Source organism: Pyxicephalus adspersus, chromosome 2 (assembly GCF_032062135.1).
Source record: "Pyxicephalus adspersus chromosome 2, UCB_Pads_2.0, whole genome shotgun sequence".
NCBI classification, from domain to species: Eukaryota; Metazoa; Chordata; class Amphibia; order Anura; family Pyxicephalidae; genus Pyxicephalus; species Pyxicephalus adspersus.
The window spans coordinates 116,824,531-116,835,170 of NC_092859.1; the positions used below are offsets into that span (position 1 = coordinate 116,824,531).

The window sequence follows — 10,640 nt, forward strand, 5'->3', positions numbered from 1 at the left end:
CAACATTATAACGAATAAACACTCCATTCAGATTTTTCTGCATATAGAGGCTTTGTTTTGAGAAATACCTTTAATTTCTGTATGGAAAAATATGTCTTGTCGAGACAGGAAGTGAAGAAAACCCTAAAAGCTTCAAGCGAAAAAAGTATGGGAGAACTAAAAATACATTTATGAGTAGACAGGTTCTTGATTGCAGAAGGGACAGGCAAAGTCCTTTCTGCAATAGAAAAAAAAATTCTTTGCCTGTTTGCAACTTTTGAATTACACTCACCTGTCCTAGCTGTGGGAGCCGCCATCTTCACCCAATCCTCTTCCTAATTAAGGTTTTCACCATTTTTGATTGGCCATGCTGGAATGTTGTAACTCTTGCACATGTAAGAGTAATCTTTCCTCAAAATTTCCAAAACTAAAAAATATTGCACTGTATACAGTGATTAATGTAGAATTTTTAAATCAACTCAGCTATTAATTATTTGTATTGCGGCTTTCGGTATTTAAAAAAACTTGTAAAAAAGTGTACAAATTCCTCTATCATTCTTTTTGCAAGAACACATCCCTAATGCAAGCTATACTTCGAACAAAAACACACAATAGTGGGACTTTTAAGGCCAATTAGAATCCAGTATAAACCAATAAAATCTTTATTCAAGTACAAAATAGCAACAACGATAGTAGCAGCTGCATAAAAAATTTTGTATACATAGTGCATCCAATCTCCTGTGTGGACACCAACAAGAGTGGTGTTAAATCAGTCAACGCGTTTCACGGCAAATGTGACCACTTTTTCAGGACATGTCAGGAGATCCACAATAAATGGACACATATTCAACTCTTTAAAAATAAACAAAACATATAGTAAAATGTATACATTTTTCAGTTCAACAAAGAATCATATGTGTAACAATTATTACCTACAATGATGAAAATGCTTATGATTGTCCATACAGCTTTCCGCACATTCACACAACAAACAACATTTTTTATGCAGCTGCTACTATCATTGTTCTTGCTATTTTGCACTTGAATAAAGGTTTTATTGGTTTATACTAGATTCTAATTTGCCTTAAAAGTCCCACTATTGAGTGTTTTTGTTTGAAGTATAGCATTTAAAAAATTATTTATGTATTTCTCATTTTATTTTAATAATTTTGATTGAAAATGTTTCAGCATAGAGAAACAAACCAATAATGTGGAGCACGTAATGTATATAAATACCTATATTATATATAGCATATCAGTAAACAGTTGACATAACATAAAAAAATGGGTGGGAACCAGCAAAATCACTTATGATAAGGTTTGTTGCATATAATTGAAGCCTTGGTTAAAGGGAATGGAGTGGTAAATGAGAAAAGTACCATTAAATAAAGATAAATTGGGAGAAAATTTAGTGAGAGTGATAGAAGGGTCCCTATAAAACCATACACAGTACTGGAAATCAAATGAAGTGAATACACAAAAGTAGAGCAAGAAAATAAATTGGTGAGGTTAAAGATATAGAGAAATGGGAGCAAAATTTTAGGAGAGGAATGTAAATTAAGTGGAAATGGGTATGGAGCTAGGTCTAGATATTGCATGGCACATACCAAGGTCCTGTACATAAAGTGCCCTTTATATAGTAGTATAAAATTGCCAAAGTCTTTAGTTAACAGAGAGGCCATGGAGTTTGGGTCTTTGTAAAGTTGAGCACTGTATCATAATGGGTGTTGGGATCTGGGAAAGAGTGGAGGTGCTGGACCAACAGGGTTTAACTAAAGTCTGCTTGGCGGCTATAAAAAATTTTGAATTGGTGTTTAGTACACCTACAGGTGAGATTTAAGAGTAACTTTTTTTTTTATTTATCATTTTCCCACTAAACTAATTAGTAGACCAAAACCTACAGATTCTGGGGCATTGACAATATATTTGTTAAAGTGCCTTTTGAGCCACAACTTTGAAAGAAGCATTCCTTAGTAACAGATTTATATTTTGTTGCTATATGGTATATGCTATATTTTGGTCTTATGGATTCTTCATTTGCCCAATCAATGGGGCCCAAGTGAAGAATTTTGAATATCTGTCTCAGTGGATGGTCATGACTCTACGGCAGTGTTTCTTGACTATATATATATATATATATATATATATATATATAAATAAATATACAAAAATATATACATACACACATATGAGGAGTCTTTAAAAAGGTTCTGCACTTTTATATTTTTGTTTGAAATAGTGAGGGCAGGAGGAGTAATAATTGGTTGAGTGTTATGTGGTTAGAAATAATGCATCACAATTAAGGTGACTATGTAGAAAAGTGATGTTATTTTTGAAATTCTTGATACATAAAGTGAAAAAAAAAAATGCAGAAACTTTTTGAAGAACCCCTCAAAATAAATATAAACTCTCGAGGTGGTTAATTTGAACAGTCAAGTATCTATTCGTCTACTGGCTGCCACTGCTAGATGGGGTTTGTCCAGGATACATCACCAGATAGGTTCACACATAGTCTATTATACCTCAATCATTACAAAACAGTAACAAAGTCTACTATACTATATTGATAGTGTTGCATATCTCTGCCTAATAATTATTAATGAAAAATACAAATCATAATCTCTGTTTAACCAACCTGGGTTGAAATGATTTGATTTGTATATCCACCACATTTCTTCCTTTTTAAGGGTTAATCTTTGGTCGCCCGCTCTTTGATTTTAAATTAATTAAAACATTTTTGGGTTGAATAGTGATTATAGTCAGTTTCTATGTTATGTGAATGTATTTCACTAAGTATAGTATACTGGGAAAGAGATAAACACTGTAAATATTGTAGAATACACTTTGTATTTTTTGAAATTTTTGAGGTATATTACATTCTTATATGTCTGGATATCGATGTTCATCAGACAGCACCATCTAGCGGCAGCTTCCAACAGATGGATGGACACGTGACTATACTCATTCTTTCCAAATGGACACCTAGGTGTAAAAGCCTAAAAACAGATACAAGATTATTGTAGTTTAGGTGTACTAAAACCATGAATTTCACTTTATATCCATAACTATTCAGTACTGTTCAGTGCATTTATCAAAAAAAAAAAAAAAAAAGTAAATATATTTTTGAGTCATCTGTACATGAATACATAACAAATAGACTGCCAGTCAGGCCACCTGTTGAAAGTTTTTTTTATTTAAAACAATCTGAAGCATACATACAATCCCCAGAGGATTAAACAAGTGTGAGGATGCTGTCATAACAGAAAATCCACGAGGACAGTCTACTCTGTACATTATTCTAATATGCACATTGTTATAAAAGGGTAGAAATACTCAGATCCATTTGTATCAAAACACAAGAAGACAAGAGTAAAATCCCCAATTTGTAAAGGTAACAAGATAAATAGCAATTATTTCTGTTTTTCATTAAATTTTATAACCATTATTTAAAGCAAGTAAACAGAGGAATACTTGGCTCAGCAAAAAAATAGGTACATATTGCAAATTTTAACTCTGTCAGGCCCAAGGGTGTTTTTGACAGGGCTGAGGTACTTTGGCCCTGCATCTTATTTGCTAATGCAGTACAGACCAACGTACCCCATCGTGGTCAAAAGACCTTCAGGTATGGACCGTTTATGCTCATGTTAGGTGCAGTGCCACTTAGCAGCAAGTCTGGTTTTATATCAGACAATATAGATTCATGGAAAACACATTCACAAAAACATATGTAAAAACTAGCATGTATTTGTTTTATTCTAAAACATCCCGTTTTTGTGTTTAAGACAAAAGGTATATATATATATATATATATATATATATATATATATATATATATATATATATATATACACCCACACACACACACACACACAGTGTTCTCCCCAGCCTCTTTTAGCTTGGCTCACCACCCAGCAAGTAACCACCCTTTTGTTTTATATATATATACACATACACACATCTATATGTGTGTGTGTGTGTGTGTGTGTGTGTGTGTGTCTGTGACTATTGTAGTTAGGTCACAGGATGCAGCTGGCATACTTTTAGTGGACCATTAAAGTGTACATGCTACTTTACTGAAAAAATATTTTGATCCACTAGTGTACCAAAATTATTACTGGTGCCACTAAAGCTCAATTAATCCTATGTCCCTCAGAGATGTTCATTTCTCAGATAGGCAGTTTTCTGACCCTCCCCAGTGTAACATTTTTTACTCTCTAATATTCCAGCACAAGGAAATGACAACCATTGCATTTGTCAGTAAATACCCTGCTATTGTGTCACAACCTAGTACTTCAATCTACCGACATCTTAAACATGTGAGAAGTTCTGCAATAACCAGTTACAAAATAAGCTTGTACCATATGTGAGAGACTGGTTTGTATTAAATGTGCTTTTATTATACAGTTTTTATTTGCTGGAATGTTATACTAAAATGGAACAGTGGTATGAACATATATTTTGTGTTCACAGTCTAACCCAATACCAGAACATGTGCATTTGCTTTTTTAGTGTAACCTACCCCTTCAATTTTTAAAACACACAACATAGGCCTCTTTAAAAGATGAAAGTCAGGATTGTAGGGTAGAGAACTATAACAAGGTCTGGTGAAACAGGATTATAGGTGATGGGGGCTATAAAATTTTTCCGTAGGGCTGTAGGAGGATGTGTTACTCCTCTGTAGAGCCATATTGATTTCCCAACCAAACATTTTCACATATATTTAGTGAGTTGGAAAATGAATAAAATACCATACTAAGTATTTATATATGACAGTATGAAATGATGCATCTATGACATAAATATGGATCTATATATAATCATGGATGGAGAAAATAAAAAGACGTTTGCGAATAAGGAAGTATATATCTCTACCTACTTATTTAAGAACAAAATATAAATAGGTTTCAATATTCAAAAACATAGGAACATAAGAATATTGGGAGGGGCAGAGCTTAGAGACCATAGCATTTCTTATTGTCCTCTTTTACTTTTGTGTTCAGGTGTTCACAGAACCATACATACATACAGCGTTGTTTCTACCCAATTACCTTGCACCTTATTTACCCGGGATATTACCTTTACTTTCACATTCTATCTCAAATCAAAATGCTTAATAAATATTTTTTTAAGATATTTTGCCTGCATTAAAAAAGCAGGTCCCTTTTGACCTATGAATATTGGGCGTTATATACTTAACTAACGTTGGTAATAATGAATAAAGACTTCACTATGCAAATTCTGTGAAACCCCATTGATGCTCATGGCTCACACACTGGTGACATATTGTGGATTTATATTTGGATATCTACAAGATTTCATACAATAAACAGTGTAGAAATTGTGATCTTATATGCTGACCCTTATATTTCAGCTTTTAATTGAATTTAAATGGCTGGTAGTGTTTACATTGCATTTCTAATAAAATGTCATTTGTCTTCACATGTATGGTACAAAATTAGTTGTTCTGGAAAGATTATCTTAGATGCAGAATAAATTTTTAAAAGCCAGAAATACTTTAACCGGTTTTAAAACAAGTGCCATTTATATCCTTACACATCGAGTAAACAAATAAATTGATTTGGAACTTTAGACTTCCAAAAAGAAAAAAAAAAAAAAAACAGAAAGCTTTCAGTTTAGGGGGTACCTTTCTATATATTTTTTTATTAAAATTATTATTACAAAGAGTAGCAATAAATAAAAATATTGAAAAAAAAAAAAAAAATAAACGTTGGACGATTTACCTTCTAGGAAATTTAACTCCACCCTATTGTACTGGAATATGTTCCTGAACTCACCAGACTGCAGACGTCACTTGGACCCATCCTGACTATACCTATAATGTAACTATACAGCAGGACTGTTGACCTGAAAGCTAGGAGATTATAAGACTTATATTAATGTTCAGTACTATGGATTTGCACCCTCACTGTTCTGACTTCTTGGTATGCTATCAAGTATTGTTTAGCCATTGATTTTTTGTCTCCGTTGTCATAATTGTGCCCTACAGGTTTCTCGGTTTGTTTTATCTTATTTCACTTGTTGTATTGAATTGCCTTTGCAATTAAATTTTTTGTCACACTTTAGTGTTAAAGGTTTTGCCAATTTAAACAGTGATCAGAGTTTAGGAGCATTATCAAGTTCATTAATTAAAAGTCTATGCACAATTTGCACTCTGAGTGAAAGTCTTTTGAAATCTCTATAGACCAAAGAAGTAAAAAAAAAAAAAATATAGTTATTGTAATAGGATATACTGGCTAAGATATAGGAAATCTGTTAAATGTTTGGCACGTCAGTGGGAGTCTCTTTGAATAACCATATACTTTAATTCAAAGACTTAGGGGAAAAAAACAGGCGGTAATGTCAGGGGTGAGGAATTTAACTAACATCATAGTGGCATAGAGAAAATTCCTTTCCCTATTAAGGCCAGATTCTAGAATTTTCATATGAATTAACATTTCCATTCCAGCCTTTCCTTCAGTGATCTGAAGTTTCCTAATCTTAGAATCACTTTTGCTGTAACCTATGCTGTGAAATGGGTTGCACCTGTTTTGTTACTTTTTTTGGTAAATGTATTCATTGGCAGAGGCTTTGACCTCTTCTCAGCAAAGGCCTTCAAATTCACCATATTTTTGTAATTGTGTATACAAATATATTTATGGGTTTCAGAACTACCGTATTTTTCGGACTATAAGACGCTCCGGCCTATAAGACGCACCCACTTTCCCCCCCAGTTTTGGGGAAGAAAAAGTGCGTCTTATAGTCCGAAAAATACGGTAACTTTCAATTTTGTATATAACCTGACAACTAAGCATCTTTAAAGCTTGCAATTGTTGTTACATCATTGCCATTAATAGGTATTACTTAACCTCCAAACTTTCTGAAATAATTGACAGCTGACTACAGCTTTACTACAAAAAGGAGAAACATTTTTGTTTCTGTCACTTATGCCTATGAACCATATGAACAGTGTCGCCAACAACTTGATCTACACAAGTTTAAATACCAATAGCAAGTTACACGTAAAAGCATTTTTTTCCATTTGCATGCTGTGCCTTTATGGCTCACCTTGAGATGCTGCACTAGCAGCTGTTTCTGCATATAGGCCAGCTGACATTCGGGACACTTGAACACGCTCACTAGAAGAGTGTTTGTATTCTGGTAGAAATGTTGGTGCAAAAGTCTCTTCTTATTGAATACAGTTTCACAAGAACACTTATAGATTATCCTGTGATACAAGAAAAAGAACTCCATTTTAGCGCACACTATGAACAATAAGAAAATAGTAAATTACAGTGCTGAATCATTCGAAAGGAAAGCAATGCGGAGGCTCTGTAGAATTACAGAAATAGACATGCCACACATTTATTGTTCACAGTTTCTCTGGTAATGATCTGAGCGCTGGAATGTTCCATTTCTATTATACCATAGGACCAGCTTCATCACCATCAAAGCGAATTACAATATAAAAACGGACGGACATCTGAGAAGGTTCGCGTTTATCAAGGTCTTGATATAACTAGTAGTACTTAGTTAAATTTAACAGGACTTGTTCTGTAATATTGAATATGTTTTGATGCCTATTAAAGCAATTTCTTCCATTCTAATGTGTCTCAGTTATATAGTCTGGAATTTATAACCACATAGGTAACTCCATCACATAAATTCAGTAGCACGGATTGTGTTACCTGTCCAAGTTTTTGGACAATTAACATTTGACTTTCTACACTCTTTTTATATGTATTGATGGGATGGAGTTACCTGTGTGTCTATAAATGCTGGAGTATTTTACTAACACTTGTTAGAACCTACCAAGTTTCTTAGATAAGCAACAACATATCTTTATTATTATAAATTATGTTCAGCTGAATGCAGCCAACTAATAATTGAACATATATTGTAGGCAGATAGATAAGATTTTCATGCATTAATTTCTCCCAAGATCACCCTCTACAATTCTGTGTTTTTGTATTACACATCAAACTGTTCTACTAAAGCTAGAGAATAGTTAAAGAATATCAATTAACTTTTAATCCTTGTGCTGGATAAATTCTGACCCAACCACACAGGAGACCTCATTTCCAAAAAGAAACCATAACACACAATAATGATCTACAGTTAATAATGTTTAAACTTGGAAATTTTCTTGCTGGCCTGACTGCACAATATGCAGCCAATGGAGGGGATACAGAACGCCAATATCAAAAAATAGTAACTCCTACTAATAGCGACCGGATTGCATAAAACTTGCTATATTTATGGAGGAAATAATGGAATGGTAGGTGGTTGGTTGACCACTTTTGGTAGAAAAATAAAATATTATATAAAATTATATTATATAATATATATTATATATAAATATAAAAAAACATAAAACAACAACATACTGTGCATTTTTGTGGCTGGCAGTGGGATGTTGGGCAGTGATGTGAGCAGTCGTGCTTTCTGTGCTCTTGAATGCCATGGGACAGAAGGAGCACTTGTGGAAAACCTCGCAATGTTTGTCCTGGATGTGAGCCTTCAGCATCCCTAGTGACATGAATACCACCCCACAGTGGATACACCTGTTAAGACATTCAACATTAGCAACCGACAGAAATATTTCAGTTTTCCAATTAAACATTCATAGGGTGAACACTTTTCAGAATTCTCTTTATGGAAGGGCTGTGTCTTGCATACAAAGTGATAAACATTGGTAATAAGGTGCTGAAGTCATTAGTACATGCAGAATGGGTTAGATGTATCCTATAGAAAGCCATGGAAGATGCAGAGAGAGCAGTAAGGTCCATAAATACTTATAGGACGAGCTTGTGAATATGGTTTTATTAATTAACACATTGTAGTTGTGATAAGCAGACGAGATTTATATGTTATATCTACCTTTGACAATATATTGCGGTCTTTTTCTTTTTATGTCCCTAATTACAGAGGAAAATGTTAGCCCTCAGCTTACCAAGTGACAACCAAAATGTGTTCTTTGCTAAAACTGTCCCTATGGCAACTAATACTGGTGACAATGACCTCAGTGGCAGAATTACAGCAGTCATCTAAAGTGACTTCTATACTTTCATTCTTTTTTTTTTTTTCTTCACAGCAGACGGTAAACTATGATTTCCTGACAGTGTTAAAGCGCATTGTGCTGTGCTTAAAGCAACATACCAGCACATACAAGATGCTATTTGTTGTTGTAAGTGGGCTCATTGAAAACAATGCATTTCTTGTTATGTCCAGCATTTAAGCACACAATGACAATGAGACCTTAAAATTAACACATTGAAAGATGTGCAGCTTGGAGATTTCTACGGATAAAGGATGACTGCTGTGTTATCTTTTTCTTAATGTCTGTGGGTGTTAAAATGTACAATAGTAAGTAAAAATGCATGCTACCGAATGAATGGTGTCACACTTACCGAAATGCCACTTTGCGTGTATAGTGTAGGCAGTTCTCTTTAACATGGGTCTGGAAATAGGCTGATCTACAAAGAACACCGCATTCTGGGCAGCAATATGGAGATTTGTGAGTATGAATGCGTTGGTGAGCCCCATAGCTACATTTATTTGGGAGCATCATCTGGCACACTTGGCAGGTCTACAAAAGAAATAAATAAAACAGAAAGTCTATTAAATATAAGAATGAATTTATAAAAGGTTAATATATGCCAATTGTACAGAAAAAAGCCAAACAATTCAATAAGGAATGACCAAAGCTAGGGGTAATAATGCTACGTTAAAAAAAACAAACAAAAGAAACAAAAAAAAACAAAACATTTTTTATACTCACTAGTAAATTACATAATTTGTATTTTTTTTTTGTTTATTTTTCAACTAAAAAAAAACTTAAAGCAGCACTAGACAAGTCCCTCTGCCTGGGATCCTGGAAAACACCCACTAGCTTCAAGGGACAAACATATATTAGGTGCAATGGGGCCTGGGCAAGCGGCAATTTGTTGATGGTTTGTTATTGTTTAATTTTTCGTGCTATGTGACCAATGTGTGCTGCTGAGAAGCATCTTTCCCTTCATACACACGGGGCTCCAAGACTTTCCTGGAGCTGCCCCGACTCTCTGGAATGGTCTTCCTAGTCCTATTTGCCCCTGCTCATTTGAAAGAGCACTCAAAACCCATTTTTTTACCCACCATTCCATATCTCCCCTCCTATTGTGTGGTACTTTCCCCACCTCCTAGATTGTAAGCTCTTTGGGGCAGGGTCCTCACCTCCTCCTGTGTCAGTATCTGTCTGTCATTTGCAACCCCTAATAAATGTACGGCACTGCGTAATATGTTGGTGCTATATAAATCCTGTTTAATAATAATAATAATAATAATAATAATAATAATACTGTTTAACCACCTGAGCGTTACACTGAGGTCTAGATTTCTGTACCAAAAGTGTTCCACTGTTTTTCATGAAACTTTTTTTTTAAATTGTAGACCTGTAACTTACAGAAATATGTCCGAACAAGGGTCTAGTAGATAATATGAATATAAAAAATGTTTGAAACACACAATCATGTAAAAAAAAAAAATACTTTTAATAAAATTAAAGGAAAAAACACAAAAATCAGCTTAAACATGACTACATAAACAAATCAAAAATACTGAAAATACTGAAAAAGCAATAACTCTGTATATTGTAAAGTACTATATTATTCTAAAACACCTCC

At 33.9% G+C, this 10,640-nt stretch overlaps 1 protein-coding gene across 5 annotated transcripts in view; it reads right to left on the reverse strand.

The window, feature by feature from the left end:
• Positions 1 to 6,874: 6,874 nt before the first annotated feature.
• The window catches only part of LOC140324291 (zinc finger protein 592-like), a 19,126-nt gene continuing 15,360 nt past the window's right edge, over positions 6,875 to 10,640 (reverse strand). For 3 of the 5 annotated variants that reach the window (XM_072402045.1, XM_072402046.1, XM_072402043.1), the window contains exons 5-7: positions 9,387 to 9,565; positions 8,364 to 8,540; positions 6,875 to 7,204 (exon numbers count right to left, since the gene is read on the reverse strand). In XM_072402045.1, coding sequence (XP_072258146.1) covers positions 6,928 to 7,204; positions 8,364 to 8,540; positions 9,387 to 9,565 — 633 coding nt within the window. In that variant the 3' untranslated portion in view covers positions 6,875 to 6,927. The remainder of the gene's footprint in view (positions 7,205 to 8,363; positions 8,541 to 9,386; positions 9,566 to 10,640) is intronic. The other 2 variants (XM_072402044.1, XM_072402042.1) reach the window with 1 other exon arrangement.